The 20,928-nt window shown below is 49.6% G+C and overlaps 6 protein-coding genes across 6 annotated transcripts; 2 read left to right on the plus strand and 4 right to left on the minus strand.

Moving 5' to 3' along the window:
* Nucleotides 1–45: 45 nt before the first annotated feature.
* On the minus strand, nucleotides 46–4,248 carry BDW70DRAFT_141385 (DNA repair ATPase SMC5). Its single transcript, XM_073737760.1, has 6 exons — nucleotides 3,651–4,248; nucleotides 2,677–3,588; nucleotides 1,727–2,617; nucleotides 1,601–1,673; nucleotides 1,420–1,547; nucleotides 46–1,371 (listed from the first exon to the last, which is right to left on the minus strand). Exons 1-6 carry the CDS (start codon nucleotides 4,143–4,145, stop codon nucleotides 289–291), a joined length of 3,582 nt encoding a protein of 1,193 aa, XP_073593421.1. The 5' UTR covers nucleotides 4,146–4,248; the 3' UTR covers nucleotides 46–288.
* A 43-nt stretch (nucleotides 4,249–4,291) lies between these two features.
* BDW70DRAFT_162412 (uncharacterized protein) lies at nucleotides 4,292–4,809 on the plus strand (the record flags this gene model as incomplete). Its single annotated transcript, XM_073741131.1, has 2 exons — nucleotides 4,292–4,582; nucleotides 4,642–4,809. The coding sequence occupies 2 exons, from the start codon at nucleotides 4,292–4,294 to the stop codon at nucleotides 4,807–4,809; spliced, it is 459 nt and encodes a 152-aa protein (XP_073593422.1).
* Nucleotides 4,810–5,434: 625 nt separating this feature from the next.
* On the minus strand, nucleotides 5,435–8,953 carry BDW70DRAFT_152306 (lipase family protein; the record flags this gene model as incomplete). Its single annotated transcript, XM_073739419.1, has 2 exons — nucleotides 5,435–8,539; nucleotides 8,600–8,953. 2 exons carry the CDS (start codon nucleotides 8,951–8,953, stop codon nucleotides 5,435–5,437), a joined length of 3,459 nt encoding a protein of 1,152 aa, XP_073593423.1.
* Nucleotides 8,954–9,299: 346 nt separating this feature from the next.
* Nucleotides 9,300–10,840, minus strand: BDW70DRAFT_141389 (lactate 2-monooxygenase). The gene is made up of 4 exons (XM_073737761.1): nucleotides 10,604–10,840; nucleotides 10,511–10,532; nucleotides 9,804–10,446; nucleotides 9,300–9,732 (listed from the first exon to the last, which is right to left on the minus strand). Exons 1-4 carry the CDS (start codon nucleotides 10,810–10,812, stop codon nucleotides 9,395–9,397), a joined length of 1,212 nt encoding a protein of 403 aa, XP_073593424.1. The 5' UTR covers nucleotides 10,813–10,840; the 3' UTR covers nucleotides 9,300–9,394.
* Nucleotides 10,841–13,734: 2,894 nt separating this feature from the next.
* Nucleotides 13,735–18,937, plus strand: BDW70DRAFT_152308 (allantoate permease family MFS transporter; the record flags this gene model as incomplete). The annotated part of the gene is made up of 10 exons (XM_073739420.1): nucleotides 13,735–13,909; nucleotides 13,963–14,063; nucleotides 14,118–15,298; nucleotides 15,705–15,885; nucleotides 15,939–15,984; nucleotides 16,047–16,809; nucleotides 16,870–17,209; nucleotides 17,312–17,316; nucleotides 17,565–17,645; nucleotides 17,737–18,937. 10 exons carry the CDS (start codon nucleotides 13,735–13,737, stop codon nucleotides 18,935–18,937), a joined length of 4,074 nt encoding a protein of 1,357 aa, XP_073593425.1.
* A 567-nt stretch (nucleotides 18,938–19,504) lies between these two features.
* Nucleotides 19,505–20,486, minus strand: BDW70DRAFT_152310 (nascent polypeptide-associated complex subunit family protein; the record flags this gene model as incomplete). The annotated part of the gene is made up of 3 exons (XM_073739421.1): nucleotides 19,505–19,746; nucleotides 19,853–20,025; nucleotides 20,437–20,486. The coding sequence occupies 3 exons, from the start codon at nucleotides 20,484–20,486 to the stop codon at nucleotides 19,505–19,507; spliced, it is 465 nt and encodes a 154-aa protein (XP_073593426.1).
* Nucleotides 20,487–20,928: the final 442 nt, after the last annotated feature.

Below are 20,928 nucleotides of genomic sequence, written 5' to 3' on the forward strand. Positions count from 1 at the left end.
GATTTTCCTAATGGCAGTACATATCTTTTCATCCCGTGTAGTCTCGTATCCCAGAAATAAGTAGCTCCCCTTAATAGAGTGTTTCTCACTTGAATGTATACCCTAAAATCATCTCACAAAGCGCCAAGAAGCTCAGGTATCACGGTCAACTAACTATAGACAAGAATGGTTGTAGATACAGCAACAGTGCGAAAAAGAAAAGGTTTTCACCCTATCTACCTTCATGCTGATGCCCAAAACGCCGAAGAAACCTGCAGAGAATATACGGCTAATATGAAAAGAGGGGTTCTAAGCAGCAACAGACCTCAGAGCAGGGCTCATAGCTCCTCCCGTACTCGACCGTGCAGAAAGAGCCCGCTTGTTTCTTACGGCGGCACCGAGATCTATGAGGTTGTGGTCCTCAGGCATATGCTCACCGCTGACTATGCAAAGGACCCTCATACCGGGTTTGTATACGAGTCCACTAAGCAGCTTCGGGGTGATAAGGAAGTACTGCCCACCGCCACCGTCGCTGCTAGGAGCGCAGGCGATTTCAACCAGGCGCCCGTGGACCATGCGCTCATTCCGAGGGTCCATTCCCTGATTGATTTCGTCGACGACGCGGAACGGAGAGGTGGAGAGGGACTGTAGGGCCATGAGGTAGAAGATTGTACTGACGGCTCTCTCGCCGCCAGACTGGCGATGCGAGTCGAGCAATGATAGATTTTCGTGTTCGCGGAACTTGACGTGGACTTGGATAGACCACTGATCGAAGTCGTTGCCGCTTGGCTGGCCGTCAGGTCCAGGCTCATCGCCTGGCTTGTCCAGGCTGACTTGACCTGCGCAGCCGATGCGGGCGAACGAGTCGGAGAAAGCGTCACTGACGCTCTTGACGATGGCATCCAGCTTGGGCTCCCATTTGCCTCTGACTTCAGCAATGGCGTCGTTGAATTGCTTGAGCTTCTCATCGAACTCTGTGAGTTTCCTGCGTAATTTGTTGATCTGCCGTGCGCGCTCTTCATATTCTTGAACCACGTTGCTGGGACCTCCGTGTGTGAGCTCAAGACGTGCCTGTTCGGAGTCGATTTCGCCTTCTAGCGCTTCTGGGGTAAGATTGTTGCTCGACACCTCCTGTGCTACCTCCATCAAATCGGGCTGCTCTCTAGCTTTTACTGAGAGCTTTTTTGCCTCCTGCTCTGCCCTTCTGCATTCCAATGCCTTCTGTTTGACTTGTTCAGACAACTGCTTTACCTCGTCCCTCTTTACGTTAAGTCTCTCCTCATATTCACTATTGCGGAGTTTCAGAATTTCCCAGTCCGAGAACGATTCGATCTTCCACAGCGATAGTTTTATCATTTCCTCGTGCATTTCACGGAGTCTCTCAACAGCATTCTATTCCTCATTAGCATCAATGTGGGTTGAGATTGCCTACTTTCATACCGCGTATTGAAGGACAGCTTCGGCCTTCTCGACAGACAATTTATCCTGCTTATGGCGAATCTCAATAATGCTGGCCCTGATTTTCGCTATAGAAGCGTCTTGGGCCTCTTTCTTGGCTTCCTGATGGCCTGTTGTGCATTCAGTGGTTGAAGAAGAAATAGAACTGAAGAAAACGGCTTACGGATTTTCTCTGGGATGGCTCTAAAATGGGTGTAGGCGGTTTGTTTATCATTCTTATCTCGTTCAAATTTGTCCTACTCAATCAAGTTAGCATAACTCGCCGGGATAAGAAAATTGGCCTACTGACCCTTTCTGCCTGAGCAGTGTCATTATCCCGTTTTAGTTGAGCCATGGTTGCTCTATCGGACTCAATTCTCTCCCTGATGGCCTCGATTTCGCTTCTCAGCTCCTGAATCCGTCGTTGCAGCTCGGCTTTCGCCGATGCATCAACAGGTTGGGATGTCCAGACTCTGGCTGGTCGCACCTGTCTCACGCGTGTGGAAATGGCACCAGGGCCATACTCCCGTCGTCGATTGATCGTATAATTCTGTTTACCAGCAACCCACGACGATATAGACCCCTGTTCCAACGTCGCAAAAGTCTGATCAGAGATATCCCTTAGGCTGACTGGCGTCTGGTGCAGTAGCTTCTCGCTAATTAGCATCGCGACCACGGGTTCTGGACCGTCGAGGAAGTCTTTAGCCCAGCCTTGGAAGCCCAGATCTCTGAGTTCATGATCTGGCAGAGGAGAGCGTAGGTTTTTGAGAGGAGTAGAAGAAGTCCGGATACTGATATCATGGAGCCTCAGTTCATTGATTAGGTATCGTTGCAACGTCCTAAAGTCTCGTCGATTCTGAACTGTGAAGCTTGTGAAATCCGTTTTTTGCAATAGTGACTCGACCTGGTCGGCGTATTTGGGATCTTTGATGGAACAGGTCACAATCGGAGGCCCAAAAACCTCTTGCTCAAACTTGTCTTGATTGTTTAGGAGCCACCTATAAGCCTTGTAGGAATCAGATGAGACGTCCTGCAGCTTTTTTTCTTGCTGTCCAGCGCGCGAATCAAGGCCTCGTAATTGATGCTCGGCCTGCTTTAGACGATCACCTGTTTCGTTAAATTTCTCATGAAGCTGCCGTTTACGCTCGTTTATCTCTTTTGCCCTGTTTTCGATTTCTCTTATCTCCCTCCGTTTGTCTCTCTGTCAAACGGTAGTTAGCAGCGCGCTCGTAGCATTTACAGCAATCGTAATGCACTTACAATTTGTTCGTTATACCAATCAGCGTCGAATTCCACAGGGTTGTCCTGTAACTGGCGAGTGAGAGTTTTGATGGTTTGCGCAATTTTAGCCCCTTCCTGTCTTGACTTTGCGGCACTCTTTTTTTCTGCCTCGATCTGAGCATCTAGTTCCTTCATGTTTTGCTCGTATTGCTCGACTTTTCTGTTGAGGTCTGTCGCCATTCTGTCTGCTCTTTCAACGGCTCGCTGTTTGTGCTTGACTACAGCTTCCAGCTGCATGCAGTACTCCTTCTTCTGCTCACTGGATCTCATAACAGGCTTCAGTTGCGCTTCGAGAACTTCAAGTTCGCGTTGAGAGACATTTCTCTCCTCTTTCAGAGCCTTGCCTTGCTCCACTAAATGTCGGTATAAAACCAAGGGACGAACCATCTGCAGTAGTTCGATCCTTCTCGCGATTTGAGCTCTCTGGCGCACTCTCTCAAAGTCGGCGCGCTGCATTTCTTGTCGATTTTCAAGATTCGCAAGGAGATCCCTGTCAGACTGATTATTCGATTGGAGTTTCTTCTGCTCTGCCCGTAGCCTCTTCAGGTTCTCGTGCAACTCCACCATCTCGGCCCCGGCAGCAGCTCTTTGAGTCGAGTGAAGCAGTTCAATTGGTGTGAGGGCCGCGAACTCGCTAACTTTATCTTGCGGCAGGAACTGACATAGGTTGTCGACTTGGATCGCAAAGGACTGCGCAAGCTTCTTCACATGGTGTCCACTCACTTGCTTCCCGTTCAACATAAAAGAGCTCTTGTTGCCTTCTCGTTTGATGATCCGAGTCACGACTGGATTTCGACAGTGCTTTGGGCCCCTAGCAAGTTCAATCTCGATTGTTGCCTCTCTGCACCCATGCTTGACAAACTCGCCTATGTCCTTCGCACGTCCTAAATGCTGTAGCCGCGATAAAAGATCGTTAGTACTCAAAACACAGGTAGATTATAACATGCACCTACTACTGGTCCCCATCCCAGCCCTAAACAAATAGCACAAACAAGCGTACTCTTCCCAGTTCCATTCGGCCCGATAACCATGTTCAACTTCGGCCCAGGGAAGAACTCCGCCGCTGTGTATGTCACGAAATCCTTGACTTTGATTCGCACAATGGCACCAGGCTTGAACCCATCCTGACCCCTCACGCCATCCTGCACATTCGACAATGACCGGGCAGGATTATAACTCTGACTCTGTGTCTCACTCAGACCATCATCCTGGGTTGTACTCGCGGACTCGGAACCGTCCTCGGCACTTTCGTTCTCGCCATTTCCTTCGGATTCAGGATCAGAAGCGCCTTCGGAAGCATCGTATTTCGCTTCTATTCTAGCTCTCTTGCTGTTACTCGCAGGGGTTGGAACAGGCGATGATTCGGACGCGGACGCAAGATCATCGGAGTTGTCGTCCTGCTCACGTCGGCGGCGTTGAGGGACTGCGCTATTGCTCATAGAAGGCATATTGGTGTTTTCGGACAGATGCGACTGCCTTGACGAAAGTCACCGAGCATGGTGTAGAGGCGAGATCCGTTATTGTCCTTTCACCCCGGCCATTGAAGGCGACTTCTTTGTGTCACTTTTCTTTATTGTGAAATTGATACTGCGGGATGGAATTCGTGATCAGGCGTGATTCAGAACGCGACGCGCTAGGAATCAATCTATATCTCAACTCGGCAGGCGGTGACATGCGGCAGGTCCGGAGCTTCGCGGTGATTTTCATCCAATCTGAAGATTACTTTGCGAATCAGACTAGATCAATTGGGGTGAAGCAAATTATGTCTATCCTCAATTCGCCCCAAAAAGTAAAAAAGCTCGTTCTGACCGGAGCTGTAACCGCAGTCACTATCGCCGGGACACTCTATGGTGCAGGCTTGAAGACGCAACAAGAAGTTTCTCAGGTGAGTACTTTGCCCCAACCAACTCCGCTTTCTCAGTCCTGATTTAATGGACGAAACAGCAAACGCAAAAGGCCCGCGAAATTACACTTGATGAGCGAATTGCCTCTCTTCAAAGCACGCGCCAGGTTCTCATCGGCAAGAAAGAGCTCGTTGAGAAGCAGATGCGTGACTTGGACGCTAGGATAGAAGAAAGGAAACAAAAGGGTATTGATAATAAGAGGGTGTGAAGGAGATAAAATATCGGTGCATCTTATGACTGAAGCGAGTTATAAGCCATCCCATCATTGCACTTTCTTGAACCATATGTGACGGCTTGAACACCCACCTCCCCTTCGATAATCGGAGTTGATGTTCGAGCCATGGTCCGCCGTTTCGACCCTCAAGCATCTACTGAAAGCCGATGCTCATGACTGGTTCGAACTGGCAAGTTACCGCGGCGTCTTAGCCTATGCTGTACTCGCTCCAAATGTCTGAAACTTTGCGGGCAGGACAGGTATGAGTTGTTCGATTGAGGGCGAGGGCAGTGTAAGTGACAGTTATACTTGCATGTTCGTGTCGTTTGATCAGGAGCTCCTGAATGGTGACGATCCCACTTGTTCTTACAGAACGAGTGGCGTATCATTTACCGAAAGTTCGCCTCGTCAATATTGCTATACAGCCAACGAGATCGGATATATTGTATTCTAGTCTACTCTTATCTTGGAGTATAAATCAAAGATCCACATGGGTATATACAGGTCTGCTCAATCTTCACCCGATAATTGACAAAGGAAATCATCGAGAAAAGTCCATAGATCTAGAAAAATCGGCGTGTACGGAGAGATATTTATTCAAATTGACGGTCATGGCGCGTTAGTCATCCAAAATGCCCCGTGTGAGAGCCACGAGGCTAGCTTCGTATCTTGCTGGGTTGTGGTCACTGAACATGCCGGAGCCGAATCGCAATTCTCCAAACCGAGATTCAACGTCACGAATGAACTTCAGTTGCACTCTGGTTGCTGGTTTTCCGAGCCGCAAAGAACCATCTTCCCCTATATCAGAGGTAAAGGCACTCCGCTGCAGCACCCGCATGGTTTCAACCACAAAAACCTCTCCTGGAGGTACTAATTTAGGTGCACACATGGATTCTCTGAGAGATTTCAGAGTTTTCCATGCCCAGGCATCTTCGCCTAAGCCATCACCAGCATTAAGGAGCATTGGCGCCTCGTGGACGTAGAATTTGTTGACTATACTTTGCCGCAGATTTTCCCAGACTCGAAGACGGACATTAGATTTGGCCTCGGAGGCGTCTCCCTTGAACGCCAGTGCTGTCGTATGCAAATCATGGAGAATACCAAGAGAAAGGCAGGGTACCACGTCTTGACCATTCACGACAGTGGTTACTAGTCCACGTGTTGCGCGGCGAAGGAATGGTGACATTGCGGCGGGTGGTCCGTATGCATAGACGTGGATAGGACGACCGGGAGGAAGATAATAAGCCGGGTGGGAATCATCGGTGCCTCTGGCGTTCGGAAGGATAAGTTTCCTGTCAGAGCGAGAAGCGGTCGTGAAGGACACAAGGGATGCCTCGTGGGTTGGCTCGGAAATCATCGTCGCGAGAAGTGCTGCTACTCCCCCTCCTAGTGAGTGCCCACATAATACAACCCCATAGTCAGGAAATTCTTCCAATGCAGCTCGGATCGTAATCATGACTCTCCTTCCACCTCCCATTAAGAGATGCTTCGCGGAAGCGTGCATTCCCTTATGAACTTTCCAGTTTTTCCCCTGCCACACCAGATCGTCATACTCGCACGTCATATCCGTTAATACATCCTCAAAGCCCCATGTCCCTCTAAGCGCAAGTACAACGGCTTTCGATTCGTGGTCCAGGAACAAGTAATGGACAAGGGGAAAGCCGCTTTCAGTTTCGCCAGCAGCGTTGGATCCACCTGCAGGGTCAACGTAGGATGAAAGAAGGATAGCGGACGCTGGTAGCCCTGTGTGGTGAGAAAAGTCATCATGCTCTTGACTGTGGGGGTTGTCGCGGTTGGGACCTCTCGGCTGTCGCGGTAAACCCATTACCTGGAGAGCACTAGCTCCGTAAGTTGCTGACGCAAATCGACAGAAACGCCTAATATTCCGTACGAAATGCCTCTTAGGGAAGATTCCTGGAACAAGGCCGTCCCTATTGAGAGCCTGAATTGTTGAAGCATCGTCATACGCACTTTTCCGAGCACGGTGGGCTAGTATGAGGGAGGTATCTGACCCGGCTGTTGCCAAGGAGTATATACTAGCTGAGTACGACTTTGACCTTCGATGAGCAGAGTTTGGTCGTTTATCTGGACGCAGGTTGACAGTTGTCTCTGACTCGGACCGTGTAAGTGACAGCGAGCTACTGCTGCGGACATACGAGCTAGCTGTCGTGGGCGAGGAGGGCCTCAATTCTCGCGATGGCGAGTAGGTGTCAGTTCGCATAATATAAGACTCTTGGCTACTCTCATGCACCCTATAATAGTCGTCTCTGGGGCCCGCTGTACGGCTACCACGTTTATTTGTGCTTGAACTATGCGGTGATAGATGATTCTGCGAAAGAGTTCTTGGGACGCCTTTGTTTGCGGTAAGGTGGGCAGTCTCGCTCTTGGAAGGTACGACTGATTTTCCTGCTTTCAGTTGACGAGGAGGCTTATCTGGATATGCTTGCGTAGAAGGTTTTCGTTCTGTAGCAGCCCCCCTGGGCTTACTGCGCTGTGCTGAGACGCTTGGTGTCAACTGAGGACTGGACTGCTGAAACGGTAATCGCAACGATGACCTCTTCGACTGGTCATTTTTTTCGCTTGTGCCCGTCTTTACTCTTTGGGCAAACTTTGTCAGTGAGCCTCTGCCGAATGTCCCAGAAACTCGTCTTGCTGATTGCGGCGTCTCCCCGGGCAAAGGATGAGGTGTGCCGGGATCGTGAACTTCAGAGAATACTGTGACTGATAGCGGATTATCTTGTCCCTGACTTTTCGAATCTGTATTGCTGCTGTGACTTGTGTCCTCTGGCCCAACCTCAAATGCAGAGTCGTCCGATAAGACAGGATGGTGATCATCACCATGATCGTTGTTCGTTTCGCGTGAACCGACAAGATTTCTTGACGGTGGCCTTACATCGGCACTCTGGGATTTATTGAATGCGGTCCGGAAGACGATGGTGTGTTTTGGGGCCTGCCCGCCAAATGACCCCTGTCCGCCGTCATGAGTGTGATTATAAAACCTCTCCTCAACAACCATGGTGCCTGGAGGGGCTACAATCTCTCCATCGTCGTCATAAACGTTCACCGTGATGGTCTGTGCGGTAACAGTGTCGGTTTTAATCGAAGCGCGGCAGCCTCGAGGGAGCTGCTTCAATATGTACATCCGGGTCTCTTCGTCAGATATATGATGCTGAACGTCCGGTATGATAACTGAAGGCGGCTCTGGATCATCGATTGCAGTTTCCGGACGTTCCACCACGTCGAACTCATCCTCAGCATCTCCAGGAGTTACGAATGAAGATCGTCGCGATCGGTTGCGCATTATCTCGGGCCGGTTGTTTACGGGCTGTATTTGCTGCATATCAAGGACATCCGCACGAATCCCGTTGTCTAGGATCACAACATCCCATACAGTCTCTAGTCCTCCATTGAGACGGATATGCCTCTCCGTGTTCTTTCTACCCCACCGCTGGAGCATCGCGAACCCGACAGTCCCAACTAGTAGATCCCCAACTCCAACTTTTTCGGACCCTAATTCAGCGCTTTGCTCTCTAAACTCCTTGCGAATAAGGGTTATAATGGCCGCGATGGCCCTCGACGATTCTGTAGATCCAAGGATAGCATCGAGTGTCGAGAGAAGCGCCTGGGACATATTTGAGGCGGACGAGAGGGTTGTAGAGGAAAAATGAAAGGATGCAGCGGCAAAGAACGACGCGGATGTTATCGTCGTATGCAAGGCAGCCAGCTAATCATCGGGTTAATACACGAACGCGCGGACGATATGAAAGTCCTGGGAACAGCTTACGCTCCTCTCGAGAATAGACTCGGCTTCTGCCTTGCCATAACTCCCGCTGCTTCGAACGGCGACATCCCGCCCGGCTCTGGTCAAAATCCCCTCGATTACAGTCCGACTCAGTTCTAACCCGGTCAATGTTGTGATCTTTGCCCCATCGAGAGCGACTCCGCCAAAATAAGTCCCTACCCGTAGCGATAGAGAGGTAGACTGCGCGACGAAGGACACAAGAGAGGCGACTGGTCTGGGAAGGAGGGACGTTCCTGAAATCGTGGGTGTATAGCTTGCGCCCTCATGGTTGTCCGATCCGGTGGCTTCGACATCATTTTCTTTAGAGCTTGATCCAAAGCCTAGTAGTCTAGGCATCGCGAGCCATTGACGTAATCACTTAAATCGTTTCCGCCGGACGGTCAGTGTTCTTCGGGGAGGTTTCTTTGAGCCATACGGTGAAGACGGGTAGACTATATCATTTAAATGAAGATGGAATAACCAGAACTCAAGATCCAGGCGTCTGGATGCGTCGGTTGCGTCGGTTGCGTCAGAAGACTCAACTGGCGAGTGACCATTCACAACGGGGGTAATTGAGAGGGGAATCGTGGCATGTGATTGAATTCCCCGTGCTTCCCCAACGGAAGCTCCGCAAACCAGCATATACAGTGGCAATCATGCGCGCAACCTTATATTGACTTTTACCAGTTGAAATATCAACTTGGTTCTATCGTGCTTATCGAGATAAACACGTGTGTTCTATTTCGGTCTTTGACCAGACGCGAGATATATACGTAGCTATGTAACACGACAACAGTATCACAGCATGGCTTTCGTGTCCCCCGGATACTGGATTTTGCGGATTTTGTCCCTAGTGCACTCTGCCACTGTGCAGATTCCTGATAAGGACATGCTCTGCCACAGATCGGCCTGGAGACCCTTGATAACGGCTATGGCGCCATTCTTGCCGTCAATTGACAAGCCATAAATCACCGGCCTGCCAACCAAGACACCCTTGGCTCCCAGACATAGAGCCTTGATAATGTCGGCACCTGTTCGGATCCCAGAATCGAAAAGCACAGTCAACTTATCCCCGACCGCGTCAACTATCTCCGGAAGCACCTCCAACGACGCAATAGCTCCATCGACTTGACGACCTGCGCCCAGTTAGCATGCAGCAAAGCCATGGGCAAAAAAAAAAAATATGAAGGAAGACGAAGTGCCATACCTCCATGGTTGGAAACTACGATACCATCACAGCCAGCTTCAAGCGCAAGCTTCGCATCTTCCACATGCTGGATGCCCTTGAGCACGAGCGGTCCATCCCAGTGCTTCCGCAAGAAGGAAACCTCGTCCCAGACATGCGGCGTTGTGGATAGAACCTTGCTGATCCATGCCCTAGATGCTCCAACAATATCGTCTTCGACTTTTGAACCGCTTTCCTCCTCGAATTTGGCGCGAAATACTGGATCTGAGAAGCCGACCTGGTTGCCGATTCCGCGGATGAACGGGATGTAAGCATTATCGAGGTCCGCCGGCCTCCAGGACAGAGACCAGGTGTCTAGTGTGACCACGAGGACAGAATATCCGTTTTCTTTTGCCCGTTTCAGCAGTGAAAGGGTGATATCATCGTCGCCGGGCCAATAGAGCTGAAACCACCTCTTGCCGTCTCCGCTCGCGTTCGCAACTTCTTCAATGGAGCTGGTGCTCGCAGTGCTTAGAGTATACGGTACACCGGTTTCAGCGCATACCTCGGCCAAACCTGTCTCCTTGTCCGGGTGGAATAGTCCTTGGACACCCACAGGTGCCATGATAAGGGGCGTTGGGTAATCTTGCCCAAAGAGATTTACACTAATGTCCTGCTTATCCATCTACAGAGAAGCAAACTCATTAAATTAATTCAGAGATAGGACAAGAGACATGGGCTTCACCAACCTTCCTCAGCATCTTCGGAATTCTGTTTATAACGCCGATAATATCAGTCGTTCTATGTCCTACGTAGACCCAACAGCGAAGGAATCAGCTTACAGCTTCCATTGGCGAAATGCCAGACGATTACTGTCCATCGTAGCTTTCTCTCCAGCTCCTCCGGCGACATAATTATACGCGATGTCACTTAAGGCCTTTCGGGCCTGCTCCTCAAGTAAACGGGCGTCGGTGCTGACATTTGGCTTTAGGCCCATCAAGGCGCCTTTCCCGTAAATCTCTTGCTGATACTCTCCGTAGTTCTGTGACATCTTGAAAGCAACGTGTAGGACGAGATAGGTCTGGAATGAAATCGTAAGAGGGTTAAGGGTACACAGAGCGAAACCCGATGTTTGGACGGCCTTACTCCACTTCCTGCTAGGCACGTGAGGGGGAGCTGCTGCTACTAGTATGTATGATTGATTGATTTTCCTGCCGAGGTATGCAGCTGAGTGTCAGACTTCATACTCTAGTTTCTCATAATTATTTCCCATAATATCTCTCTTTGTTTTCCACCTATTGATCATAGTAGATTCTGACAAAATTATCGATAACTAGAACAAAGCGCTGTTGATATATGCCAATTTGTGAACACATCCCTAAAATCAACTAATATATAGTACCTCGTGGGCCTGGGGCCTTTTGTCAGTGCGATCGGCGAAACTATACCCTGTCTATGCTTCTGTGATCTCACCCAGCTTGAAGCTATCAACGCACCGAGAGGTCTCATGCGAATTTATGGAGTGATCAGTTGCGAACTCTCGGTGGTCTTTGAGAGGTATGACGCCTGTTGGTGCTTCAAAGGCAGACCATACACCGAATAAGCGCTCCATTTGCCTCTCAGCAAGGGAGCGAATCAAGAATCTCACATTGCAACATACGATCAAATATTCGAATTTGAGCTAGTCGGCTTTCAAATATATTTTATGACAACCTCGTACTCTACATCGGATTCACATTCGTACTGTTCCTCCTAATCATTACTGAGGGTGTGTGCACAATAAACCTCGGTTATTTACAGTATTGAAAAGACATCCTAGAAGGTGCTTCCCTAAGTGTGGTCAAAGCCTCCATGGAATGGGGGTGGGACTGCCCCAACTTTGGCTCTTCTTCAAAGACTTGATACATACGCGATATGACGAGAATCCTGGTCTTCCCCAAGTGCAGGTAGCTTTACCCAATGCATGGCCACCATTTGGTTGACAAAGTTGAGAAATAGGAAGTCTTCCTTACTTTCAACGTCAGGTTCTAAATATGGCCGTGAGAGATACATTGCGCGGTAATCAGAGAAATTGACCCCGAGTACAGTGCTCTGAGAGTTCTCTCACTCCGCCACCTTCGTATGTCAGATAATACTGTCCAGATTTGTAGAAGAGTTGCTGCTATGGGTTGGATTTCAACCTAGGTCCATCGCAGTATAAGGCACGCAGCGCGAGGACCACCACTATTGTGCTTGAAAGCAGGCACCATGGCTTATCCTGCAGCGCGCCGAGAATGTCCCTCTGGTAGAGCGCGCTTAACTCAGAGACCCAATTATCTCCAGGCAGGAGTAGCGCATCTGTAACCTGATGTGCGATATATTTCTCCACTTGTTGCTGATTCCTTTGCCTATGTCGAGGAACTCATATAGTAATTTCTCCAAACTCATCGCTGATAGATGGTGTTTGCCGTAAGGACGCCACGGATCATTCTGTGGCTATAATTCCGGCGGCAGTACATCGTAATTTGCCTTGGTTGATTGAGAGTGAAAAGCGTAGACAACTGGGCTCACTCGATGTAAATCCATTGCTAATAGTCTTGTGCAACCATTGCGAATGGGGTACGTGATTGTGTAGTCTTACTGACGGAAAAGGCAGTTCGAACTTCGGTTTAATTGTCGTGTCTTTTTAGGATTCTTATTCTGGGATTGATGTCAATGGTTCTCAGTCGTTGACAAGTGTGAGAAAAACTGCAAACCTTTCCTAGCCATGACCATTCATATACTCACAGTAGGAGCTTGTTGAGAATTTGGAGAGACAATGGGGCTGTCCAAGTTGTACACCGTCTGTAGACATGTTCAACGAAGGATGATTGAAGACGACGTACAGCGCAGGGGTTGATTTGGGTTCTATCCAGCAGCCCTGCGGAGACGCCTTTGTGGTGACTAGGTTGGCAGGTTGATGGGTTATCAGAGCCAAGTACAATTTCTGAGAACCAAATGTTACCCGCTCTTCTTGAGTTCCAAAGTAGGTTGCAAGCTGAAGAATCACTGTATTTGTCAAAGTAGTCAACCGTTTTGAGTGTCAACTTTACCATTTCTACAGATTAGACGGGGTAATAATAGATCTCGATGCTCACAGCATCACCTAGTAACACAACGCTGGGAGTCAGCTCAGAGTTGTCTTGCGCGGAGAGCAAGACATAAGTATAGAATGTCAGAGAAACAGATCCTATAAAGTGCGCCGAAGAAGATTATTGTACTACAGTGTAGTCAGCACTGACCTCCAGTGATACTGAGTAAGACCTGAGATGACATCGGGAAGGCCGAGTTCTGGTTAATTCAAAATGCGTCTGAAAGATAAGACGCGATGATGATCTGCACGAATTGAAGTGAACTCATTGAATATGCGGCACTTGGTCGGTTCCGCACTGATGTCTCAACATCGGTCAAGCCTGACGTTAGGGGAAATACCGATGCGAGAGCAAAAACCCTTGCTTTAAAACGACCACGCAATATTCTGGTATGTCAATAATGAAACAGAACACCCAACATCTTTAAAAACCAAGGTAAATGCGTTTATGCCACAGTTCGAACTGCATATCTCACTTTTGGGTACTGTAACTATGCGGTACCGCTGATAAAGCTGATAAACTCGATAAGCTCTCGGTCTGGAGCCTTGGCGCTTCATTTTTTCCCACTTTTGTCAGATCGCCTTCCTCCTTCATTCGATGGCTTCAGTCACTTGATATAAAATTTTGATCCCTTATTCTTGGCTATGGCCTGACGCGATCCTGCGCCATACACGGCTTCGAGTCCTTATAAGCGAGCATGGGCGCTCCCAGACCGAGTGCCGGTAAATCCCGTTAAATTCGCCTCCGAGACCGGCCGCGCCACGGTTTATTTTTGCCTCGAAACAGCAGAGAAAGTGTTATATAGCCATTGACCGGGGCAAACGACATAGCGCGATCTAAAGATACAGATCTGCGAACCCGAAATGGACGTCGAACAACAAAGGCTTGGGAATCTAGAAGCGAGAGTTCCAGAAATGGACTCGAACTTCCATATGTGGGCCATTGATGAGAAGGCTGAGAAGAAGCTCATAAGGAAGATGGACCTGTACATTCTCCCTTTTGTGGTCCTCCTGTATCTCTTTAGCTTTCTGGATAGAGGTACGCTCTCCGGCCATGTGCACGTTAACCCACTAACTTTATATCACGTGCAGTCAATATTGGAAACGCTCGATTATATGGTTTGGAGGAGGATCTGGGCTTGGTTGGTGACCAGTATCAGATCGCAGTGTCGATTCTATTCGTCACCTACTGTGTGCGTATTGAACCTGTCTTGATGCGATGACCTGCATCTAACCATGGCCGACAGCTATTTGAGGTACCCTCAAACCTCGTCATAAAAAAGCTTACACCATCACGTTATATTGCGGCCATAGCAGTCATTTGGGGCGTTATAGCAACTTTGACGGGTATAACCCAGAATTATGGCGGACTCATCGCCTGTCGGCTGCTGCTTGGAGTTGTCGAAGCTGGTCTTTTCCCTGGCCTTATGACGTACTTGACCCTCTTTTATAGCAAGCACGAAATTGCCTTGCGGACAGGTTACCTTTTCAGTAGCGCAGCGCTTGCTGGCGCATGCGGAGGTCTACTTGCTTATGCGATTGGTTTCATGGACGGCGTGAGTGGACTCAAGGGCTGGCGATGGATCATGATCATTGAAGGCATCCCCACAGTCCTTATCGGCGTCGCAACCTGGTTCTTTCTCGCGGATGATCCTGAGACGGCTTACTATCTCAACGCCGAAGAAAGAGCATTAGTTGTCAAGTGCCGAAGTCGGCACTTTGGCCACACCGCATCCGCCCAAAAATTTCACTGGGCAGACGTCAAAGAAGGCGCACTGGACTGGAGGATTTACGCCTTTTGTATAGCGCAATTCGGCGTCGACACTATGCTCTACGGATATAGCACCTTTTTGCCTACCATCATTAAGGGATTAGGCAACTGGTCCGTGCCCGAAGTTCAAGCCCTGACAATCCCCTGCTACGCACTAGGTGCCATCGCGTACTTGATCGTTGCGTGGTTCAGTGACCGCACCCAACGTCGAGGCCTATTCATCTGCATCTTCGCGGCGATATCAGTAGTCGGGTACGGTATACTCATTTCCGACTCCTCATCTGGAGTGCATTACTTTGGCGCGCTCCTTGTTGCACTGGGTCTTTACGTGGCGGTGGGGCTACCTTTGGCCTGGTTGCCTACGACTCTTCCCCGCTATGCGAAACGTACATTCGCCACCGGCCTGCAACTTACATTTGGCAATGTCAGTGGGGTAATGTCGCCGTTTCTCTACAAGACCGAGGAGGGGCCTCGTTATGTGCGCGGCAACGCCGTGACTTTGGCGTTGGTTGGCTTTGCGGGAATAGTCTATGGAATCATGTGGGCCTATTATCTGTGGAAGAACAAGCGTAGAGATCAGGGTCTTGAAGATGAGAAGGTTGCTGGAAAGACGGATGAGGAAATTGAAGAGATGGGCGATATGAGTCCTCGATTTAGGTATGCTATATAGCTAAATTATGATTTGATCTGAATGAATTTCTCAGAAGAATATATTTAAAATTCTATGAATAGTCACAACGTATGTGTATATGCCCTGCAGTGGCATCGTCTGCCGAAATGCCCCATAGCATGCCCGCCAGTTTGCCTTGGCGGTCGAGATCCTGGGTCATTCCACCTCCTGCTTAAGCCATCCTCTCTGGACTTACCGAGCTCTGAAATCTCATTGGCTTCGCCTGGCAGAAATGCCTGGCCTTTTCTCTTCCGGCTCATTGATTGGATTCTCGATCATTATTGTGTTCGTTAGTATTTCCAACTTTTACCCTGACGGTGCCTTTTCCATAATCAGAGATTACATTACCGCACCCCTAAAAAGCCCCAGTACTGCATCGCCATATTCCTCTAGCTGGAACACATGGTTTAATCCTTCCCACAGAACCTCAAATTACAATCCATCAGTACCGGAAAGCGATGGTTGGAACTTGTATTACCACCTGGGCGGGTATGGGCCTTGGATTGAGAAACTTGACGGTCCTACACAGGACATCAAACCACCAGCTGGATGCCATGTTGAGCAAGTACACATGGTAGTGTCTACTTCCCTTCCATTCCACTAGTACATTTTCTAACCGCAGAATAGATGGCGCGCCATGGGGAAAGATACCCCACAAAGAATGCCGGAAGCCGTGGGTTACGCATTGATTTTACCGTGCTGCGACTATATCCAGATATCTAACTGCTTCTCCAGGCCATCTTGACCTTCTCGAGCGAATCAAGGAAGCAAACGTGGTCCTTAATGGCTCGTTATCGTTTCTCAACAATTGGGATTATTTCACCAGTACTCCGGAGGAAGACTTTGATCAATTAACCAGAACTGGTCCTTACTCGGGCATGCTGGGTGCTTTTACAACCGGGACGCGCCTCTTAACGCGGTACCAGCATATCCTATCTTCCCAGTCCAACTTCACGTTCTGGGCAAGCGATTGCCAGCGCGTTATTGAAACAGCCCAGTACTTCGCGCTCGGGTTACTTGGCCTTGATTGGGAAGACATTGGGAAAGCCAAGCTGGAAATCATTCCAGAGACATTCGACCGACAAGCGGATACACTAACCCCCGGTGACACGTGCCTGAGATACCTTGAGGATACTGACAATGGCCACGATAAAGGAATGAACATGCTCGCTCTTTTCCAGCAGTCGTATGCTCCAGCTATAGCGGAACGACTGCTATTCGAGCAGGGAAATTCGGCCCTAGGAGCTCTGACAAATATGGATATTTTTAGCATGCAGGAGATGTGTGGCTTCGAAACCCTCGTGCGAGGCTCGAGTCCATGGTGTGATGTATTCAGCCGCGAAGACTGGGAGAACTTCGAATACGCCCGCGATCTCGTGCACTACTATAGAGCTGGCCCGGGAAACCCGTACGCCGGTGCAATGGGATGGCTGTGGTTGAATGCTACAGCAGGCCTTCTACAGGAAGGGCCAAAAGCTGGGCCACTGTTTTTTAGCTTGTAAGTTTGAATTAACCCTACATCTCTCTGAGGGTTCATGGTTTAACGCGCGCTGGCTAGTGTCCACGACGGAGATATCGCCCCTTTCCTGGAAGCACTGGATATCATGAAAGATCCGAAATATGACCCCGATCTTCCTACTACGTATAGGGCGGATGACCGCGTCTGGCGTACCTCGTCGGTTTTGCCGATGGGTGGACGCATTATCCTTGAACGTATGACCTGCTCTTCGATAGACAGCGGTCACGAATTTGAAGAGGGCACATTTATCCGCGTCAACATCAACGATAAGATAGTACCTCTACCGTACTGCAAATCCGGTTCTGGATTGTCTTGTCCTTTGGATGAATTCAATGCGCATGTAGGTCGCCGGAACCTGGAGGTTGGCAGTTTTGGCGAGGTCTGCGGACTTGATGGGGATGTTGGGCGAATAACATTCTTGAAGCAACAATAATCCTATTAGGTGATTCCCTCTCGGCGCATGCGCAAAACTACTTCGTAGATCTTGTAGTAGATTGTTATAAGAATGTGGGACTCGGGCAGGGCCATATACATATACCGCCCGTCAGGTCATGTGACAATATCCAGGCCAACGCTGTTTATTGCGACAAAAGTTTTGGGGAGCTCGCTTCCACCTGCATTTTCTGTAACCCACATTTTCATTGACCCCCCGGTTTTTCTTGAAGGTCCCCGAACCTGGAGATTGCCTTCATTATTTCTTTTCCACGACAAACAATATTTGATTCCAGTAGCAGCTGCAGAAGATGGAGTACCACTCCGTCCCTTTGGAGGAACGCGCGAAAGATGACAAGGGCAATACTTTACCATGGGGATATGTTTACAAAGAGTACGGATTCTATTCTATCCACTCAGATTGTGGAAGCGACCAGTTCGCGGAAGCCAAGTACATGCTAACCCAACAAACAGCGAAGCCCGCAACCCACGACGGCCGCCCGAGGAGACAGGACCCTTCGGCAAGCGAAGGAACGCCCGCTACGAGCAGTCTCGATCCCGCACTCGCACTGGCACTCCGGCAAAGAAAGAGAACCAAAACGTAGCTGAATTCAGCCGGCTCTTCGCGCAGCAGCAGGAGCAAGAAAAGTCACGGAATGCACTGCCCAAATCTGCCTCGTCAGCGAACCTCGACAATGCTAGGAAACAGACAGACAAGGTCGCCACTGAATGCATTCTATACGGATACCGGAATAAGGACACTGAGTGGAAGGTGATTGATAAGTACGAGCGGGTCTCGCGCGGCATGATCTGTGAAGACTACCCGAGGATCGACCCCAAAACCAACGTCGGCTACTCTCAGCTCCTCAGCGGTGGTGATGTGGTGATCCGCACAAATCTCTCTGCGGACGCGAACCGCAAATCGAAAAGGTACGCGGGTGGATTTCACTGGATCAAGGTTACCTTTGACTCGACAGAGGCTGCAGACCGCGCGGTCTTTTACTCGCCGCAGGAAATCGACGGGCACTTGGTCTTCTGTGAGATTTATCACGGCCAAGGACCAGCAGAGGACGTCCCGATTCCGGTGGGCTCGACACAAGCGAACCGCTTCATGTCAAGCAACAAGCGCACACTGAGCACATCACATTCAACGGCCTTCCTTCAGAACAAGGACAAGGACCGCCCCTCTCGCGCAACAACTCTCCCGCGCTCCTTCGCCGTGAACAACCTCGCCAGCATTGCCGACGAAGAGGACTTCTCCTTCTCCCAAGACACCACGAGCACCGCCAGCTCCGCAACAGCCACAGGCATTGAACAGTCCCACGCATCCACAGCTTCCACCAGCACGGCGACTGCTACCCTTCATCAGCGCCACACACCCCAGGAAGCCACGGCCGCACCAGTCTCCGAATTTATGACACACGTGCCCACGGTGCGCCGCACGAAACTGCGGCCTATCTCCGAAGCACTCCCGCCCGCGCCGACAGTCACGGAGCGCGTTCTTCGCTCAATCCCGATATTGAGCTGGTTCACTGGCGACATTGTTGGTGATGGGCCGCAGCTCCGCGAGGACGGGACTTTCGATTACGATAAATCGAATGTCTACTGGAGGTTCTGGTACATGATTGACATGGTTCTGGGGACTGATATCTGTGGGTTGAGGGAGGAGTCGTAGCGAATGCTAGCTGCCTACCCCTCAAAAAGTCTATACCCTGATGCTTGTATGATAGATACATACTATTTATGCGGAGTGTTGCTTACAGTGCTGATTTATCTGGTTTCTTTTTTTGTACTGGGTGTGTTTGCATTCATGGGCGTTAGTATAGCATCACGTGAACTTATGGGGATTAATTACTTGATTAGTTTAGAAGTCTGCAATTTATGCATACAACTTACCTATCATTGCTAAGGAAACTAAGTCTCAACCTTGGTATCAGTCCTTACTTTGGTAGATACTCCCACCCAGATACGGGAATTGGACGCCCAATTATCTCGAAGACAACAATAGTCAAGAAGAGAAAGCCCCTCCTCAACGCCCTCTTTCGTTCGGAAACCCAACCGTTGAGGGCCAAATAACCAAGAAAGTCATCATGAATTGATTCGATATTTTATTGGATTTTGCCTTGCCAGCCTATTACCTCATTGCAAAATATCATCATTTGACGCTCACTCATGCCCCAGTTCAAATTGAGACCGAGATGGGAATCGTAATGGGATTGGAAGGATGGGATGTGAGATAGATTTAGTCAACAGATTTCTCAAAGTTCTCGCCCTCCACCAGATCGGGGATATCATCCTCGTCGTCGTCCTTCTTTTCACCGGCCTGGTTCTTCTGCATGTTCTGGTAGGACTCGGCGAGCTTGCGGAGAGAGGCGAGGCTGTCGGGGCCAAGCTGGTTGAGGATACCGGGGACGAGCTCGGTGAGTTCCTTCTCTTCGCCGTTGCCGTAGAGGGCGAAGGTGTTGGAGGGGACGGAGGCGTGAACTTTAATTTAGCAGTCAACAGTTAGTGCGCGTTCTTCTCTGTTTGATTTGTCTCCAGGCGCTTTATGCATATGGAGTCTAAGAGGTTGTTATGGAGGGGTAAATACCCTTAGGAGCGGCAAAGTGGATGACATTTCCGTCCTCCTTGAACATGTTGACCTCCTCGATGGCCTGAATGGGCTGGACGTTCATCTTCTTGAGGGTGGCCTGGAGCTTCTTGTCGTCGGCGCCGGAAGTCTTGTGGACCTTCTTGACCTTGCGGCGGGGAGTACCCTTTCCACTATTCGATATCAGTATGCTTGTTCCGCTAATTGAGTTCCGGACGTCCGGGGCGCTTTATGGAGTATCGGCGACGAGTATGGAGATAGAGGGAAAACCAGGATAACATACCCTGTAAGCAAGTTAGCGGACGTTTTCTCAGAGAATGTAGCAATTAGTCAAGTGCGTTCGCTGGAAACAATGCGGTGCGGTGCAGTTCGATTCAACTTCATTCAACCCCAGGCGATACCAATCGAAACCAAGGCAATCCAGTGCTGATACTCCAATACCGCGAGTTCCAGCCAAATCCATCACATCCGAAACATCGCTTCAATCAATCGTTTCAAAAAATGATATCCCCGCTCCTCGCACCGAGAAAGAATCGCAACCGCACCGCACATTCGGACTCCAGCAGAAGAGAAGAAAAAATCACATACCGATCCGCACGCTCGCCTGCATTCTAGCCAACTTCGCCTGATCCATCTTGACGGTAGATTCGGAAGTCCGGAGAAATCTAGCAAGAGTCGGAGCGTCAATAACAGTGCTAAGAATCTCGAATGGACGGAGGTTGTGTGCTGTGGGTGTGGGATTCGGAAAGGTGCCAAGACTCGGAATTTCACGACGTCAGTCGATGTCCATTCAACGATCATGAGGTCGTGTCCGGATTTGGTGGTGCTATCTGAAAGGCGATCGATCGCTCATTGAATTAAGAACGGGCATATTGACCTACCTGAGAGGGAGGGGTGATAAATGAGTGGTGAGGTGAGGATGGATGCGTTGAGGTGCAGTCTGAATGTTCGGATGGAAGTTTGTGTGGGGAGAAGCAGAGGGAAAGATGGCGAAAGCGGGCCGTGAGCTCGCTAGGTAAGGTACAGGAACAGCGTCGTAATACAGAGGAGCCAACTACGCTACGTTTCTGGCTACG

Source organism: Aspergillus foveolatus (assembly GCF_047715535.1).
Source record: "Aspergillus foveolatus strain CBS 279.81 unplaced genomic scaffold BDW70scaffold_49, whole genome shotgun sequence".
NCBI classification, from domain to species: Eukaryota; Fungi; Ascomycota; class Eurotiomycetes; order Eurotiales; family Aspergillaceae; genus Aspergillus; species Aspergillus foveolatus.

Excerpts from the sequence above, each read along its gene's own strand:
- BDW70DRAFT_141389 (XM_073737761.1), bottom strand. The coding sequence starts at position 10,812 with ATGTCACAGAACTACGGAGAGTATCAGCAAGAGATTTACGGGAAAGGC. Across the intron at positions 10,447-10,510 it reads TTCCGAAGATGCTGAGGAAG|ATGGATAAGCAGGACATTAG; the intron begins GTTGGTGAAGCC and ends GCTTCTCTGTAG. Across the intron at positions 9,733-9,803 it reads CGTAGTTTCCAACCATGGAG|GTCGTCAAGTCGATGGAGCT; the intron begins GTATGGCACTTC and ends AACTGGGCGCAG.
- BDW70DRAFT_141385 (XM_073737760.1), bottom strand. The coding sequence starts at position 4,145 with ATGCCTTCTATGAGCAATAGCGCAGTCCCTCAACGCCGCCGACGTGAG. Across the intron at positions 3,589-3,650 it reads GGCTGGGATGGGGACCAGTA|CATTTAGGACGTGCGAAGGA; the intron begins GTAGGTGCATGT and ends TCGCGGCTACAG. Across the intron at positions 2,618-2,676 it reads ATTGGTATAACGAACAAATT|AGAGACAAACGGAGGGAGAT; the intron begins GTAAGTGCATTA and ends ACCGTTTGACAG.